Raw genomic sequence first — 18,532 nt, 5'->3', positions numbered from 1 at the left:
GGGGCTGCTGGATCCTTGGACTGCATGTGAAATTAGTCTTGGTATTAGATATCTCGGTAATTGGAGAAGGCATCTAATTTTAGCCACTTCTCTGGCATGTGTCCTGCCCCGTGTAAGCACTGTTCTGCTGACAAACTTTATTCTGCAGAACTGGTGATAAGGGGATACAAGCCAGTGCCAGTTGCAGTAGTTGTTTATAAACCAGCCCCCTTCTGCCAGGAGAGGATATAGAAGTCTTTCACAATGGTTGTACCTGCGGGACCTTAGAGTCTGTGATCAAAATTGCTTCACTGCCCCTTTGATTGCCTTATCCTTCCTATACCACACTGCAGTAGGTGCTCCTCAGCCAGAGCTCAGGACTAGACCTACAGTCTAAAGTTAGGCTTTAGCCTAGAATTAGACTTTTTTTGTCTCTAATAACACTGGGTGATTGAGCGCGTTCTAATATCTATTCTTTGTCCGTGACAGGCATCAGAGCTACAGGAACAGTCGTGTGAGAGAGAAATAGTGAAGTTTCCCATGGGTGATGGGAAAGCACCTGTGAGCGAGTAAGCAATTATCTTACAATTTTAAGTGCAAGCACTGTGGTTCTTGTATAAGAGACTCAAAACCTGATTCTGGTTTTGTTTACGCTAGTGTAAACTCTGCCATCTCATGGTGCTGGAGCATGTCACAAGCTGCAGGTTGGGCCCTGCTGTTCCTTGGGTTGTTGAGAAGCTCATGTTTGGCTACTGCTCGTGTGTGGGTCAGCTTCATCATTTAAAACTCAACCTGCCCACAATGCATTCCAAAAATCCACTGCTGCTCACTTTGTCAAGCAGTAAAATGAAGATTTATGAAACAAACAGACACAAGAAGTAAATAAGGTTTCTGTAACCTATATGATAATATAAAAGAATGGTCTGAACTACTATTGTATTGTTTGGGGGATGAGACAGGGGGTTAATAGTAACTGTAGACTGCAATGCTTGTGCGATGCCCACATGTTTGATAATGCACAGAATTTATTTTAAATATAGGAAGTTCTTGATTATGCAAATTTTTTTTTCAGATCAAGTGTTTAGAAAAAAAATTATACAGGTTACAAATAGAACAGATTTTAAATCTGCTTCCCGTTGGTCATGTGTATGGTGTGGTGTTTTTCTTGGGGGAGTTGTTTGGTTTTTTTAGCATAAACACAATAAAGGGAGTCTTCAGCTGAGCAGCTGTCTCCCTTCTGCAGAGGAAACTTGCAGGATGATGATAATGCTTGTTTTAGTCATCAGAGGTGAAGGGCACAATAATGGCAAGTCTATGTTTCCACAATTGGAGGATATTTCTCATAATGAAGGAAGTCTCTAAGGTCAACAGCCACAATACCCTGAGAAGTTACATCACAAAACCACATTTGCACAAGACAGCTGTCTGCCCCGCACCCCCTTTTTCTGTGTGCGCTCTCTCTCTCTCTCTCTCAGCTTCAGTGTTGCTCACATCTCTTGCAAGAATACCATGGATTTGGTTTGGACTTCTGTTCACAGTGTTATTTAGCTGTTAAAAAAAATAATACAACACCCACACCCCTTCCAAAAAAAAACACCACCAAATAACACGACCCACACTGAATATTTCTCCCCCTAAATAACTGAAAAAGTCTCACTATAGTCTTCTTATGTCCGGTACATTCCCAAACTCAGTTTGTCTAGCTGCTGGTTTTTGCAATGAGAATTACATAGTGTGATGATAATGGCAGCAGCAGCACCACCACCTCCCAGATCTAGTCTGGGCCTCTGCATTTCTTAGTTATCTTCTGTCATGTGATGGTAGTGGACATGGCAGCTTATGCCTCTGTGCTGTACTGTATGTATGTGAAGAAGAAAGCTTTTGGCTATTTCAGCAAAATTTGCATGAGGGAAAAGAGCGAAGGCTAGATCTTAATTTTTTGGGATCACTTTGTATCACCATTTACTATGCAAATTGATGTTACTGGTACATGTAACTCAGTTTGGAAACCCCTGATATAACACATTTCTCTTTGTTAGGGTTTTTTCTTTTTTTTGTGCTTCTATACATGAAATTTCAATACAAGGCCTATTTTATAATCTTCCTTTTGAAGCAGGTTTTCTCACCAGTGTTTGCTTGTTCTAGCTTTACAAATGGCTGTTAATCTAAATTCAGCTTGCCTTGTAATGGTGAGAATAAGGACACGCTTTAGAAGGCTACCTGTCCATTTTATTTGTTTTCCAGCCTCCTGATGAGGTTTGCTCTTATTCCGTCAGCAGGATAGAAAAGCAAGAGGTTGCTCTACATACTCCTCATTGCTGTAGACTTTATTCTATTTATACCCAAATCTCTGACTCAATACTGTTGAAGTCAGCTGAGTCTTTCCTTGGCTTCGGGTTGTTCTGAATCAGTCCATAAACCTAAAAGTCAAAGCTGCTTCTAACAAAGTAAGCAAAACCTTTTTCCTTTAGTTCCTAACAGAACTTGTGTTGTGGTTTAAGCCTGTTGTTCATGTCTAATCATGTTCACTGGTGATCATTCCAAGCACCATATATTAGAGTGAAATTACCCAGTATTCAGTATTTCCTTGATTGCATTTGGTTTGTCAACAATTATTGCATTTTAAAAGGGTGGTGTTTTTCTGCCATCCTTCACTCTGCAGCTGGGAATGGTAGTTATGAAGAGCAGTAAACGTCATCCAGGTCGCTAGGTAACCCTGAGTATTTAAGGAGGTGAGAATAAAGGCTGATCTTCTTTTAGGCGTGGACAGGTATGAGATAGGTTGGACTGGACTAGTTGAAGAAGGATTTGCAAAGCTGAGGACATGAGTTTTGTGAAGTGTGCTAGGTGTATTGGTTATAAGTTGCTCATCCTTGCATTGCTCAGCATTGTAGCCAACATCTTACTTTATTTTCCCAATGGCGAAACAAGATTTGCTTCAGAGCATCATCTCGGCAAATATGTGGAGTGCCTTCATGGCATTCTAGGTGGAGGCTTTTTGGTAAGTAATGAGCCAGTGTTTTTTTCAAGTTTATTTTGGAGCTACTTGGTATTACTGTTTCTTTACCAGTTACATTAATTTATTGATCAAATACCTCATCAACAGGTATGTCTGGAGTTGTATCAAAAGAAATTAAGTATATTACCCCATAGGTATTATTAGTTACTACTTGTTATCTTATCTGCAACATTATGTCACTGTAATGCTGAGAAAATCATAGGGTCTAGGTTGTGGAATCCAAATGCAAAACTGGAACCGAGCCTCTCAGTGGGTCATGGTTTGGATAAAGGGTTAAATCTCAGGTTTTTTTGTTATATTATTGAACTATTCTCCTTTTAAATGTCCCTAGATAACTAGCATTTAGTTACAGATCATTAATTTCTGTTGTCTGAGATGTTGACAGTTATTTCTCTGCCTTAGCTCTTTATTCAGAGGAATTGAGTGGCAGTTATCAAAGCTTTGCATCTGAGTAACAGCAAAGCATGAAGAACTGAGTATGTTTATTACAGGACATTGTTAATCTGAAGATGCTGTTTTCTGCCTTTTCAGTTTTGTGGGCTACATTGTAGCATATTTAAGTTCCCTGACTCCAGGCTTCCTTTTTTCATTTGCTTTTAAAAGTTCTCTTAGGAATGTGCTACAGATCTCAAGGTGTCTACAAAGCACAAGCTGAAAAAGAGGGCGTTATCGTGCAGTCGATCTTGTGAGAGGCTGTGTTACAGCCCCGTTGGAACCTAGACTGGGATTTGCAAAGAACTGGCCTTTACACACAGAATAATACAAGTGAAATCAATGGAACTGCTCCTGGAACACACTTGTACAACTTCTTTCAGACCTACAGCACTGGGGCTCAGCAATAGGTTTAAGTAAGGGCTGACAAGTATGTGACTGTTTAACTGGATAGTTTTTATGTTAGTGTCTTGTTAAATAAATCTGTGCAGTTTGCAGGTAATGCTTTGCTCCTTCTTTATGGTTTTTCAAGGTACTCCTGGGTGTAGAGTCTGTAAGTGCACACTATTATTCAGTCCTGTTAGTGCTGGTGAGGAGGATGCTCTGTCTAATCAGCTCTGCTCCTTGATTTTATGCTAAAAGCTCTGGAGTATGGATGATTTATGTTTCTTACAGATAGTTTCTGCTTTATTACTTTGCATTTCTGTCACTGGAAACTGGTTGTGAAAACCTAGAGAAAGCTATATTTCTGTAATGAGGTGTTTGCCTCAACTGGGCAAAATATTCCTAGGCTTTCTACTCTAGTCAGACTGATATGTCACACAGACAGTGACGACTACTCTTCAGTAACTCACATGTTGGTAGTAGTTGGATTTTTTTTTTTAACAAATAATTGTGAGAGGCTTATCTTGAAGTCCTCATTTGACAGGAAGTGAATGTATTTTTTTGCAAAGCTTGTATTTGCAGGATATAGCCTTTAATGTCAAACAAAAACTTTTAAAGTTGAAGTACTTTACAATGCAGCAATACCATGACCACGACAGGCTGTTCACACTCTTAAGTGCTGTGTATACACAGGGTGGAAACAGAAATATACCTTTCCTGGTATTGGTACTACTGATGTTAACAGGAGATGCCCAGTGTGTTAAATAGGAGTAAAACTGAATAATCTATACAGACTGCCCCTCCCAACCCCTGCCAAGAAGCAATACAAATGAATGCAGTGGGAGGACTGTGTTTTATCTGCCCTGTCTGTGCAACAAAATAGAACAGTGTGGTTGATTTGCTCTGTACCTAGGTGCTCATTCCAGCTGCAGTATTCATTGGGCTTCACAACGACAACTGCTGTGGGTGCTTTGGCCATGAGGACCGCGGGAAAAGCTGTGTGGTGAGTGAGCCTTTATGCTTCAGTCCCAGATAACGCCAAAGACAAAGTGGTGGATGTGTTAAAAGTTCATGTCTATGTTTGGTGTGCAGATGCTCTCCTCAGTTTTGGCAGCCTTTGTTGGGATCCTTGGTTCTGGATACTGCATAATCATTTCAGCACTGGGATTGTCTCATGGACCATATTGTTTTACTCACCTAGAAAGAAACTGGATCTATCCTTTCACTGAGTCTTCTGGAGGGTAAGTTGTCTGTTCATGAGGATGTTATATCTTCCCCCATGTACACATGGGCATTATTGCAGTACCTTTCAGCAATATCCGGTAACCATATACCAAGATCCATTCATAAATGTATGCTTCTTGCTCACTAAGAAGTGAACAGATATCATCAGTTACCCACACTGCTGTAGTTTAAAACCAAAGCAATATACCGTCCTACAAAAAGGCATCTGACCATATATGTATGTACTGTTCATGTCCATGAACATCTATCTCTAACATAAAGTTTTAGGGCTTTGAGGGATTTACAAACTATGAATAGCAGTTGTTATGAAATTTTTCTTATCATTTGTGAGGTTTGCTTCTGAAGTTGCTTCGCCTCAGTGTAAACTGGCATAATACCTTCATTAAAGACAATGGCATAGAAACTTTGTAAATGAAACTAGAAAAGGTTTATAAGAAACTTAGTACACCGCAGCGTGGAGAGGGTCAGAAGCACTTAATTATCCCTAATTAGGGTTCTCCAGGAAAACAAGCCTATGCAGCTGAGTTGTATGCTATTTGCCATTAATCCCCACAAATCCTGTAGGTTGGAAGAGGATTTGGTTTGCATCATGACATCCTGACATGCTTTTATAGTATCTGCGTGGTTAGCAACCTTGGGGCTGTTTCTAGTAAGTTTGTGGCTGATGGCACCCTAGAAACAGTACTAAGAAGCCACATAAAGCTCCTTTGCAGCAGAGTTTAAATTTTACGTTTCAGTTGCATCTCTCCCAAGAGAGGGCATTCTTCCTCCCCTACCCCCCACAACTATGGCTGAATATAGAACTGAGTTAAGTCTTTGCTGAAGGCTCATCAGTGCTGATGTTCTGAAGACATGGGTGAGCAGTAACACCTGGAATACTGCAGTACCCATCTGAATTTGCTGTTTGGCTCTTCCAGAGTGGGCATGAGCAGGCCCAAAGACAGCAGCAGCACAAGAGAGGAAGTGACACATTTGCTTCAGATCAGTAATTGCTGCTTTTAGAACAAAGGCCCAGTCCTGAAAAACTCTGTAGCTGTTTTGAGAAACAGCTTAACTCTTTCAGCTTTCTTGAGCATATGTCTTCCTTTAATCAGTAACAGAAGATTCTGCCTCTATAGCTTAGATTATTTTTTTAAAAAGAAATTAAGACTCAACAAAAATGTATTGTTATTATTTCAACATGTACTTAAACAGAGCAAACATTGCATGGAATAAACCATTGCATTTTCTGTTCCTACTTAGAGTGATTATCCTCGATGCAGTTACAAACTAGATGTAATTTGTTTCTGGTGTATGGTAAGCATCCTACTCTGTCACAATGTTAATATGCTTTTAATTGCTGTCTACAGGTACTTGTTTGAGTATAAGAAGTGGGCTGACTGTCTAGAACCTCAAAACATTGTGCAGTGGAACGTCACCCTCTTTTCCATTCTTCTTGTCTTGGGAGGAATAGAGTTCATTCTGTGCTTCATACAGATTATCAATGCCATTCTTGGAGGACTATGTGGGTTGTGCTGCAGTCATGAGGAGGTAAGCCATTAGTAATGATAACAATGCTTCTCAGATGAACATGAAACACTTCTTACTGATGCTGATGTGGACTCTTACTCAGCAGCTATTTTTTTAGGTGTTCTTAAGCAACAGTTCAGTGTAAAACTTTTTTTTTATTGCTCTGTTGTGTGTAGCATTTTCATGGAAGTATGTGACCACATGCTTTCAGCTGATTCCTCAGCTGTCACAGTGAAGTTAGTCTGTATAGGAGCTGGAAGGCTTTTTCCCCCTCCATGGCACATGTGGTCATGAACACTGTATAGGTGATATAGCTGAAATACCAATCTCCTAGTGGTCGTCGTCTTTGCCATAGCCTAAACCATTGTTGTGTGGTGCAGTTTTGTGCTTGTTGTGACTATATTGCTTTAGCTTTGTATTTTGCTTGCAGCAGCTGGTGGAGGATGTGCCATATGTAATGAAAACTGCAGCATCCTGGCCTTACTTAGTAGAAGTAAGATAGGAGAAGGAATTAAATTGAGCATAGCTAACAAAACCTGCAGATAGATCTGAAGGGTTTTTTGAAGGAAGGGTTTTTTTCAGTGAAGAAGGGGAATTTCCTCCAAATTTCTTTAGAAATTTGAGTTTGATTCAAAGAGTTTGAGCATGTTGTTAACATCAGTATCGTAGTCGTAGTGTTGGGATTGCAATGGTTTAAGATACAAACCAGATGTCATTTGTATCACACACACACATTATGGCTAAGAATGTGTTTTACATTTTTAATTGCCATAGTTGAATGTTGGGTCTCTTTCAAAGCTATTACTGTCTTCTCATTCCTGTCTTCTATGCTGTAACTGCAGTATAAGAGAGCCATGCAGGTTAATTTTAGCTGTTATAGTTGGATCCAATATTAGTGTTCTTCCCCTTAATATGCGTTTCTTTTTGTTCCCCCTACAGACATACGTTTGCTAGAAACCTGACAATTCATTGACATCGGTGCATGTGTGGTATATTGATTATTCTGTGGTTGGTTGGTTTCTGGTTGGTTTTCTATTATAATTATTATTATTCCATGCATACTAAAACGCACAGTTTGCTGTCAAACTGTGCTGTTGACATCAATTTAACTGACTTGGGGCCAGCCTTTGTTGTCTCAGTCATACACAGGTTTTCTACTAACCTGCCTGTATCTAAAGGTAAAATGTATCCTGAATTTCTTTGGTTCATCTTAGTATAGGCAACTGCCTAAACACATCACTAAAGATGCTTTTTTTTTTTTTTTTTTTTTTTTAACTTTCTACTGACACAACACATTACAGCTCGGTATTTTATGCTGCTTTCCCTATGAAGTTGCACTTTCATTCTGATGTTGGAATGAGCACAAACCCATTCTAATCTGGCCCTGATATAAATGAATACTCTGCTACAGCAAAAACAAAGCAGCAGTAAAATGTGGATGATCAAGGGCAGATACATGTACTTCACCTTTTCAGGATTTTTCTGAGCTTCTCCTGTATTTCACAAATAAAGATTTGTATTAAAAATACCCAGCAGATGTCGGTGATTCCTTCCCTGCCTCGTTGAGACACTGCTTTCCTGGTTTTAGAGTAAAGGACAGTGGTGGCATGAGAACATGAATATAAAGGAGTCGGGTTATAACCTGCTTTTCCTCTCCAGCAGGCTCTGCCAAAGTGGGAACTGCTTCACTGTTTGGTTTAGATCATTTAGCTGAACCAGGCAATGGTGCATCAACAAGGGTATGATAGTTCAATGACAGCTTTGTGACAGATACAACTGTGTACATGGAGCCTTAGTTCTGGGTATGGGCTGGCAGTTCATTGCTGATGGCCATTCCAAGGACTGGAGGGGAGGTTGCACACAGTTGAGCCACAGCTCTGTGTCCCTTCTGCTACTCTCCCAAGGAGGGCTTACCTCCCCTGGCTGCTTAGAGTCTAGAGACAAAACAAAATGTGGGTCTGGGTCCTGTTTTTTACATTATTCAGCAGCTCCCCAGGCACAGCAGTGTTTGGAAAATACAGTGCAAATTCAGGTCAGCACTGATAGATTATTCTGAAATACTTGACTTCACCAGTAAGCAGCCTGGAGGCAGCATTCTGAGATCCTGTGCAAGAACCTCTGAAGCGTAGTTTGTAGCATATTACAGTGAATGTTTTATCAGAAGGTAAGGTAAATCTGAATTATATGCTTCCAACAGCATTGCTGGCAAGGTCACTATGCTACTGGCAATGGCATTTTTTAAGTGAAAAACAAAATGTGACATGTCATTTATCTCAAAGAAATGAGGTGCATTACTGTTATTGCTCAGTTTTGGAATCTAGCAGTTAATGTCATCTTTGAAAATGAGCAAGTTAGTTTCTGCTTGTGGGAGAAAAAGAATTTCCCACAGGTGTCAGTGTGTACTTAGTACTCTTTGTAACTAGGAGGATGGTCTTTAAAGGTAGCCAGAAACTTGAGGCTATCCCCTCAGGCTGTCCTCGAAGCCAAGTACAAATACATATCTGAAAAAAAGAAATTAACTGTGAAAATGAAATGGTATGCGCACATCCACTGTAGCAAAAGAACTCACAGATGGGAAGAGTTTGTGTTTAGAATCTCAGGATATCTGCTTCTTGCAATACCATGTATCCATACATAAATACATAGGAGTAGTTGATAGCAGTCTTTAGTACTGTTTCTGCTTGCTTTGTTTATCCCTGTCATGCTGTGCTGTGGGAGGGAGGAGAATATGTGTGTGCATGTGTGTATACAGACAGCAAATTCCTTGCAGCTGGTGTCTTTGTATGTGAAGAAACAATCCGCAAGTTTAAATTGTGTGGAGTGAGAGGCAGAAAAGAGGGTCTCAATGGAATAAGGTATAATTCCCACTCAACTTACAGAGTTTTTGCCTTTATGCTTGCATACTTATTACTTGTCTTTCTGGTGCAAAACAACTAATTAAAGAACTGAAACAATTTTAGAAATTCTAATTGAAAGAATGATTAGGCTAGGGTTTAGAATTAAAACTTTAGCTCACATCTATGTAGCACTAATGCATAGCATTATTGCTCAGTGTTTACGTTGTCATTTTAAAAAGGCCAGTTCAATTCCTTTGTTGCCTGATGCATAAGACAATGTTTTGGCACTTTTATCAGTTACAGTGTGGAGAAGCGGTTCTTTTAGGTTATATTCATTTCAGTTAGCAGAGAAATCATTCATCCAGAGTAAATGTGGCTTTTTGCTAATGGGCTCGGCATCAACTCATGGATATTGACAGGAACGGGAAAGCAGTTCTTGCAACACTTGGTGAGATATCTGAGAAACTGGTTTCCAGGTTTGCTTAATACTTAGGTTGCTTCCTGTTCTAGTATAGCATGCCAGCAAAAAAACCCACACATTGATTTGGTATTTGCACGGCTCAGTTTAAATACAAACTAAGTCATGATGTAGACTGCTATATTGCAAAATGCTGTTTCGGGTGTCATTTTCCAAGTGAGTTTCTCCTAATCGGAACAGATTACGGTGGGAAGTAGCAGCAAATTTTATGATAAACTAAGCTGCTTTCAATAGTAATTTTGGCCTTTGCTTTTAGGAGAAAAATATTTCAGCCTATTACGTGATCTCTGAGTTTTGGAATAAAAAAATCAATCCTAGGGATGTGATGTGCCTGCTTTTATTTCAGCTGTTTACTCTCATCTGTAAAGTGCAGTGTTGATGATATGAGTTCTGTCCATGTCTGTGAGCCTGCAAAGGGAAATTTGTCACTAATTTTGATGAGATGGAGGCCTGAAAAAAGTGTACTGATTAGGGAGTAATACAGGTAATGCAGGAAGATTCTCAGAGTAAAGTCTGAGGACTTCAAAATGAAACCTCCTAGAATAAGAAGGGGAGAGGGAAAAGGGAGTGTCACAGCAGAGAATGGGTAGAAAAATGGTGTAATTGCATGAGTACCACCATGCCCATTTCCTTAGATGATCTCATTTGAAGCAATAGGAAGGAATTAGTTAGAACATGCAATGAAAAGAGGTTTTATGAGATCATGAGAGAAGCCTCATGTGTGCAGAGCCTAAAACAGCTCATGAGGAAACAGGAGGAAAATATGCCATAATGTCACTGCTTCTAAAATCAGCCTTCTTGCTTTTGATAGAGCCCTGATTTTTTTGTTCTCTGACTATGACTTTCCTATAGAGTAAACCCTAAGCTTGTTGTGGAGCTACTTTTCTGATGGCTGACAAGGGGCATAGAAAGAAGGCTTGGGCTGTGCTGTGAGCATTCAAACTGCTCTGACTCTGGGTTACTAGCATGGATGTTTAGTTGCTTGGGGCTTAGGGAATGATGACACATGAAAATGGGGAAGCTGTCCGGCTTTGGCTTTGCACAGTGCAAAACGGCAGGCATTTCAAAAAACAGCCAGACCTTTTATCCTGCACAAGGAGTCACATGTACCTGGGTCAGGTTGGTAGCTATGCATACTCAGCTGTAAGTACAGAATAGAACAACTGGAGAAACAGCAGGATTTAATTCGTAAAGAGCTGAGCCACATAATGCTGTGGAAGAGCATAATCAAAGTGTTGATCATAAATGCCTGGCAGTTTCTAGCCAGTGTTATATGGGTTCTGTTCTCTCTGCCAAGTGGCCAAGACTCAGCTTGGTGTTTTTGTGAGGCTGCCCCAAGTTAGCAGCAAGTGTTGGTTCACCCTTAGGGGGCTGTATCTGGCAAGCTCTGGCATTAATTCTCTGTAGCGTGAGGCAGTGCCCCTCTGTACAGAGACTGGATTTGTCATTTGGCAGCTCCGTTCCCCTTCTGAGGTAGAAAAGACTCTGAGTGGCAGTAAGGCTGAGCAACCTGCCTCATGTCACAGAATATCTGCATCATAATCCTTGTTCTCGGGAGGAGTGCATTTCTAAGCAGTCACCAGGAAATGAGATTTTTTTATTTTTTTTTTTAAGTTCCTTCCTGAGTCTGACTAGTTTTAGGCATACTTCATTTGGAAGATCACAAAGGAGGATCTTACAGAAGGGGAACTGCCCCTCAAAGACATGTGCTTAGAAAGGATAATGAGTTTGGACAGCAATATTAATCTATTATTCTGCTAACTGTTAAGCACTTCTCTATCTCTGGAATCATACCCCATCTACCCAGTTCCTGTGAATATGAAGTGACTGAATCAAGCTGAGGAGGTCAAAACGCTTTTGATATTTAAAACCTTGTCATCTTTTTTTTTAGCTTAGAAGAGCAAAACGTCTGAAGTTCATGAGAGATGGCTTTAGAGACATGTGGAAGCTGTCTGAGTTGTCTGCTGATACCTCTTGCACTTTGGAGTATTGTTGTTAACATACTATTATACTTCCCTAATGGGAAAGCTTCACATGCTGCCAGTTACCAGCTTCCCAACTATGTGTGGTATTTTGAAGGGATCTGTTTCTCAGGTGTGATGGTAAGTGTGGATTATATGGATTTTTAATGAATTACATTCTATTGCAAATAATACTGGGTTACTGTGCAGCAATGTAATTGTGCTTTTAAAGAGAATATGGATTACTTTGCCAAAAAACACTGCAGGCAGAAAAATGCGGTCAAGCTGAAAGAAATGTGAATATACTGAATTACATGCTATGTATACTATTTTAATTTCATGTAAGTGATTTTGCAGGGTTGACTGTTTTTTTTTCTGCTGGCTTTTTATTTATGTGTCATTTATGCTTGTTTTATGGAGGCAGGCACTATGCTGATTTTATCCTCTATGGAAATTGAATTGCAGCTCTTTTACCAAAACAAAACCAAACCTTGATCTAGTGATGGACTTAGCAGTCTGGGGATAACAGTTGGACCTGATGATCTCAATGGTCTTTTCCAACTTAAATGATTCTATGATTCTAAAAAAGCTTCTTATGACTGTTGAGATGTTTTTAAGAGCTGTATACAGCCCAGTATTTAGAAGGCAGTTTGCTGTGCATCAAGTGACACTGTCACTGGGCTAAATACAGAAGATTGTCTCACTGTGATTGGCATGTTAGGATTTTCTCCATTACATTTGTAATATGTTCATCTGTAGTAATGAACTTAACACAGAGTTCCCCACAGCTCATACTATTTGCTATGTTCATAAAGGACTGTAGCCTCAGGGACAGAAAAGAGTCATGTAGTAAAAGTACATGCACGCAATCAGTACTTTAAAAGGTCTCATCTGCGTAAGTAAGGGGGGTTTATGAAGGTGCTGAAGTGGGAGAGTTACTAAAACATGAGACATTCTTTTCAAAAGTGTTTTTAGCCTGAGGATTATTACCAATTTATTAAAAATGTATATATTATTACCCTGTTACAAACAGGGCAGCAGCATGTGAGAGAATAGTGTTGTGACTCAGAAACATTCCTTTTTCATGTTTCCCCTTTGAAACCAGTGCCTGTCTGAGTGGCACTTCGTGGTTCTGGTCATTTATTGAAATGATTCTAGTATCAGGTTTGCATCATCCAATAATCTAAGAAAAACAGTATGGATACTTGACAGGGAAATTAAATGAATGTCCAGGTGAATTTAATGAAAGGCTTGTAGGTACTGACTTTTTCTAGCTTAACTGTGTTAGTAAGGAAAGTGATATCCTGATATGTGTAGCTGTGTCAGCAAGAAGCGGTTGAACTAATGTGGTTGTACCAATCAAATATCCTTCCTTTCATTGTTACTGATTCTTTTACTTGTGAGCTTGATTTTTATTCTTTCAGCTTCACTGGTATAGCTTTGTCCATGCTAGTAACACTTTACTGTGGTAGGAGACATTGTACTCTTGTCTTTGAGGTATAAGAAACAAGCACAGTGACAGCCTAACAAAAACGGTCCAGTTCCATGGTGTGCCTTGAGAAATTGTGCTTTCCTACTGAGCAGCTTTAAAATCCCAGCAGAACATAACAGGTGCAGTCCCTGCCTTCCACAGGCAAAGGAGACTTTGGCTTAATATCTGCAGCCATTTCACTGACCTTATGGTGTCCCCTTATAGATCCTTCTACTGGCAGTAATTCTAATAACACTGGAGTGCAGCGTGTTCTATCGGTGCTGCCAGAGTGAGAGCTGTAACAAAACCTACAGGGTGAGTTTGTGTTTTATTTTTGTGTGTATCTCTAGCATTTGTTCTGAGTGCCTTCCTGCTCCTGTGATTCTAGCACAGGGGTCCTCAAACTACGGCCCGCGGGCTGGATACAGTCCCCCAGCCAGGGTCCTCAATCCGGCCCCTGGTATTTACAGACCCCCCCCCCATCCCCCCCACCCGGGGTTGGGGGGGGAAACCAAGCAGCCGCAGATGACTGCCTGCCACTTCATCCACGCCGGCCCCCTGGTTAAAAAGTTCGAGGACCCCTATATCTAGCACATCCTTCTGCCCTCTCCTCTGCTGTTTCCACTTCCTTTCACAGAGAAGGATTCTAAGTCAGGTTGAGAGGTCACAGAATTCATAGCTCCTTCCTTCTCATGCATAAACAGGATGAAAGAAAATTAAACAAACAACAACACACCCACCCCACCTCACCCCCCCAAAAAAATCCTTGTAAAATAGAATAAGAACCTAGAAGGCCTGGGAGTTTCAATGAAGTGCCCCAACTACATAGCTTCATCCCCTTGCTTGTATTATTTGGAAGTTATTTTTTCCAGTAATGACTCAATGTACACTACTTGGGATGCAAACATGTTTAATGGGTGGTTTTGTTCCTCTAGCATTTTGGGAAACAATTTCGCAAAAATGCAAGTTTAAAGAAAAATAATCCCCAAACAGTATTTAACTGAGAATTATGAAACAGTCTTAAACTCTGTCTTAATCTTTATTTGCATGTGTGTGCTTACTATTCTTTACCTGGTATTTTTCTTTCTAAATTTTGAAGATTGTCCCAATCAAATGTGAAATTCAACCCCAAGGAAGTAGCTAGGTAGGCTGAATGACTGTATTTGCTGTGAACAATGTCCCCACACAGTAATATTATTTTTCTCTCTTTACTTCAGAGTTTTATTTCAATTGTGCTAGCTCTTCTTGGAGTTGCTTTCTCTGGATACAGTTGCATCATTTTTACCTTGGGATTGATCCAAGGCCCCTTCTGCAATTCATCAGGTGGATGGGATTATATCTTCAAAGACACTGCTGGAGGGTAAGAAACATCAATGTGACTGTTCTGGAGGAAACTGTTCATTAAAACAACAGTCAGACAAATTCTCTCAGAGTTTTAACACAAAATGGCCCAGTCTTTTGAGCATCAGAATCCTCAAAGAAGGTATTTGCCTCCTTGTAAGGAAAGGCTAAGTGTAAGATTCTTTGTAATGATCAGACCTGGAGATCATCTAGCTAAGTATCCTTTTTCAGGTGGTGGTCACAGTCATGTGTAATAAAGAATAAAATTAGAGTGAGTGTAGATGGATACTTTCTCAGAATATTCTCTAAAATTATTCAAGTTTTTTGTTCAAAGGTTATAGATGGCATTTTTATATTTAGTGATGCAGTAGGTTTCTTTTTAACTCCTGTAGATCAATGGAGTCTGTGGTTTGATACAGCTGCTCTGTCTCATAAAACATTTAAGTGGGCTAGACAAAGTGTTGTCCATGTCCCAGCCTCCTAGAGGCGTGAAAGATTTGATTCAGATCTGTAACCTGAGGCTGCTTTTGCAATATTTTATATTCTCCCTTTAAAAGACCAAAGTTTTGTAAGATTTTAATATTCCAAGGTGTATAATGCCAAGCTGTTCCAGCTGCATTTGAATGCACTGAGGATTAAATTTGTCAGAGGATTACAAAAAAGTTCCTTCAGCATCCAACAGTGGTTCCTAAACTGTGGCCCTGTGGCCTTCTCCAACTTTAGTCAGCTTTACTTTAAAACACTGAAGTGCATCCTGCAATCTCTGCTGCGTATCACCAGTATTACCATCCCACTTGAAAATAAGAATGGGAGTTTTGAGTTCAGCGTAAAGGGCCAGATGCTGAACAATGCACTCCAGTTTTGCTTCAGAGCATTTCAGTTATGAATGTTGAAGGAAAAAAAGTGACCGACACTGAGCAAGTGAGTCTAACTGACGTGCCGGAATTAGACTCTATAACTCGAAAGTTATAAAGTAGGTATGTTTATTGCACGCAGATGCACGGGGGATCGCTCCTCCACAAGCGTGCATGCCCGAAGTGACGAACCATCTCACATTTATACAATAAAACAAATGAATATTCAATTAACGCCTATACATATTTGTTACCTAAACCCACTTCGTATGTTAACTAGCTTATCAGTCCTTTGCCTGGAATGTGGTGGTCTTGCAGGTTTGTAGGTGATTCATGTTCTTGTGACCATCCAATCTTCTCCAGCAAGGAGACTTAGCACTCCCTCCCTCTAGATGGCATTGGAATATCTCTCATCCTTTTCTCGTTCTTTTTTAAATAGCCCCTTTGTTAGAGGAAGAAGTCTCCTCAAAACTGTAGGCGTCTCCTCAAGGCTGTGTGCCTATGTGACCAGACACCGCACCCATGACTAGTCACCATACCCACATTCCTTGAGCAGACATATACAATCACAATCGATGTCCACTGTCCCCATTTCACACTATTTCTCCATATCATAACAAAGCTTCTTGCAATTGACTTCCAGGCTGTAGCATGTCTCGCAGTTAAAAGGGCACACATGAGCTGTGCACATCATGATCCTCAAGGATGCAAAGCATGGCTCTAGAATAACTGGAAATTGCACGTGGTGACTCTTAGCTCTGCCATTTAGGCTGTATGCACTGGTTAGAATGATGGTGTTGGGGTGTTCCTGCTCTCTGCAAGGTACTGATGTCAGCTGGACTTAACCTACAGCTGAAATTAAATCAATGAAAGGAAAATTCTTGTTTTAAACTTGTCTTCTGCCATTTAAAAAAATGGCAGTGTCTTTCTAACACTTGGGTGTCTAACAGGGAAACTAATGAAGCAGATGTGTTTGAGAAAAGTAATTTTTGACTCAGCTGCGTTTGACAAGCCCATGCAGGATTTATGCTGGTATAAAGAAAGACTAGAGTCTGGCTCCTAAACTTGAAGCATATAAAACCCAATATGCTTTTTCTATATATTACAGGTAAAATAATGTGTATTTTATTTTATTGTGCCCACTGCATTTAATTTACTTCACATTGCTGTTTCTCTAATAGGTACCTCACAGATTACCCTGCTTGGTCTCGGTGCACTGAACCCGCTAACATAGTAGAGTGGAACATCATTTTACTCTCTATTCTGATAGCTCTTAGTGGACTCCAGCTGGTCATCTGTTTCCTCAAAGTGGCTGCTGAGTTGAGACGGACACTCTGTGGAACATACTCTGTTTTTGTCCAGGTAACAAAATATCTGAGGTAATTTCTTCAGCATCTCCAAGTCAGTTTAGCTTCAGCAATTTCTCTCAGTTGAGGACCTACCCTTTTGGTTTATGCATTCTCTATGCTACTGCATTTTTATTATCAGAGGATATGTATCAATAATATATCTATTGTGTTTGATTCATCCACTAATTCCTTGTGGTACAGAGGTTGATGAGTGTTAACTCTGACCGTTAAGGTTAGGATTGAGAAGAAAAAAAAGTGTGGCTGAGAATTCAGCACCAGTGCTCGGTTCGTTACTTCTATGTCAGCAGAGGCTTCTGTGCGCCTTTCTTCTAGCATTAAATTTAGTTATTCTTATCAGCGTGTGGGTTTTGCAGCAAACAGAAGAAGGTGTAAGAGGTGATAAGTAGCAGTCATGATCTAGGCATCAATTTTACTATGTTTTCAGTAGGTTACTGAAACAATAACTGAGAGGGCTCTGCTTTGGACAGAAGAATTAGTTGGAACCTGAGCTCAAGTGAATCATGCTGCTAACCTGCACACTGATGTGAAGTGGTGCTGTTTAGGATGGCATTCAGTTTCCCCAGCTTTGGAGTTAGGGTGAAATTAGACATGCTTACCCCTCCCTGTCCATCTGCACTGGAATCGAGGAGCCCTCAGGGTTTTTATGTAGCCAACAATTTCAGTGACAGCAGATTCGAGAAAGACTCTAATTAGGAAAAGCAGCAACCCCCAAAAGCGTGTGTGCACAGGTATATATGTACATCTGTGCACACACACATGCATGGTGGGGAATGTTGGGAGGGCAGAGCAGGTAAGATGGCAGTGCCTCTGCAGCACTAAGTCTCCAGACCAGTGCTGGTCAGTCAGGGTAGGGGAACTGCAGGTGCCCGCAGAGGGCCTTGGGCAAGCAGGCAAGGAAGCATTTCTTGGAGGAATTTACTGTAAAAGCAACCTACAATAAGGTCAAGGCCTGAGGCAGTGTCTCTCAAAAACCATTTTGCCTGCCAGTGAAAGAGCCTTATCCAGCTGGGACCCAGCCCAGCTTTCAGTGAAGCCAAAAGCAGTACTGCCAGCTTGTCCCGGGGCGCAGAGCAGGGTCACCTCTGGAGCTCTGAGGGGGTGTCAGGTTTAGATTGGATGTAGATGTTGAACAATTTCCATATTAAATTCAGTTGGAAGAAAGAGGGCAATTACTTCCTTCCTCTTTTATTTGCAGCCTGGGATTCTCTGAAAACGGCAAGGAAATCTTCACTGCTTTTCCCCCACCCCCCAGAAGAAGAGAGAAATGGCTTCTCCAGTGTTTACAGTGGTAGATTTGCATGCTGCAAAGACAAATGAAACCCTTGTCTTAAATCTTTTTCTCTCAAGCCTCTCTATTTTGGATGAAGTTTTTTGAACTCTTTGACATCTACATTTTTCTAGTTGTTCTCTAACCTGTCTGGTTGTCCTTGGCCATGACTTCATTTTTTTACCCTCCAGCTTGTTCTGACAATAGGAAGGTTTGAATACCATGAAACTGCTTTTATATTGAAATCACCTTTTTTTGAATAAACTGCTATAGAACTGCTTTTACGGTCACCTCTCTTTGTTTAGAACATAGGAATGTTTGTTGTTCTGAAAGGGCCTGATTAAAAGCCCAGTATGTCAGGAGAGTTTGTTCCCTTGAGAATCAG

The 18,532-nt window shown here is 40.5% G+C and overlaps 2 protein-coding genes across 3 annotated transcripts; both read left to right on the top strand.

The window, feature by feature from the left end:
- The first annotated feature begins 866 nt into the window (after window positions 1–866).
- On the top strand, window positions 867–11,823 carry TM4SF1 (transmembrane 4 L six family member 1). 2 transcript variants are annotated; one of them, XM_080409471.1, is made up of 6 exons: window positions 867–2,980; window positions 4,728–4,817; window positions 4,907–5,055; window positions 6,409–6,589; window positions 7,508–7,557; window positions 11,775–11,823. In XM_080409471.1, exons 1-5 carry the CDS (start codon window positions 2,804–2,806, stop codon window positions 7,520–7,522), a joined length of 612 nt encoding a protein of 203 aa, XP_080265597.1. In that variant the 5' UTR covers window positions 867–2,803; the 3' UTR covers window positions 7,523–7,557; window positions 11,775–11,823. The 2 variants fall into 2 exon arrangements, with proteins under 2 accessions (XP_080265597.1, XP_080265596.1); XM_080409470.1 differs by lacking the exon at window positions 11,775–11,823 and having other exon boundaries at window positions 7,508–8,096.
- On the top strand, window positions 9,438–18,426 carry TM4SF18 (transmembrane 4 L six family member 18). Its single transcript, XM_080409472.1, has 5 exons — window positions 9,438–11,985; window positions 13,541–13,630; window positions 14,533–14,675; window positions 16,692–16,872; window positions 18,076–18,426. Exons 1-5 carry the CDS (start codon window positions 11,809–11,811, stop codon window positions 18,088–18,090), a joined length of 606 nt encoding a protein of 201 aa, XP_080265598.1. The 5' UTR covers window positions 9,438–11,808; the 3' UTR covers window positions 18,091–18,426.
- The last annotated feature ends 106 nt before the right edge of the window (window positions 18,427–18,532 follow it).

The sequence above is a fragment of the Falco punctatus genome (assembly GCF_963210335.1).
Source record: "Falco punctatus genome assembly, chromosome: 13".
NCBI lineage: Eukaryota > Metazoa > Chordata > Aves > Falconiformes > Falconidae > Falco > Falco punctatus.
This window is presented reverse-complemented; position numbering and strand designations above follow the sequence as displayed.

Coding starts and splice junctions, on each gene's coding strand:
- TM4SF1 (XM_080409471.1), top strand. CDS start 2,804: ATGAGTTTTGTGAAGTGTGCTAGGTGTATTGGTTATAAGTTGCTCATC. Junction 2,981..4,727: donor TTCTAGGTGGAGGCTTTTTG/GTAAGTAATGAG, acceptor CTCTGTACCTAG/GTGCTCATTCCAGCTGCAGT. Junction 4,818..4,906: donor ACCGCGGGAAAAGCTGTGTG/GTGAGTGAGCCT, acceptor TTTGGTGTGCAG/ATGCTCTCCTCAGTTTTGGC.
- TM4SF18 (XM_080409472.1), top strand. CDS start 11,809: ATGGCTTTAGAGACATGTGGAAGCTGTCTGAGTTGTCTGCTGATACCT. Junction 13,631..14,532: donor GCTGTAACAAAACCTACAGG/GTGAGTTTGTGT, acceptor TCTTTACTTCAG/AGTTTTATTTCAATTGTGCT. Junction 14,676..16,691: donor TTCAAAGACACTGCTGGAGG/GTAAGAAACATC, acceptor TTTCTCTAATAG/GTACCTCACAGATTACCCTG.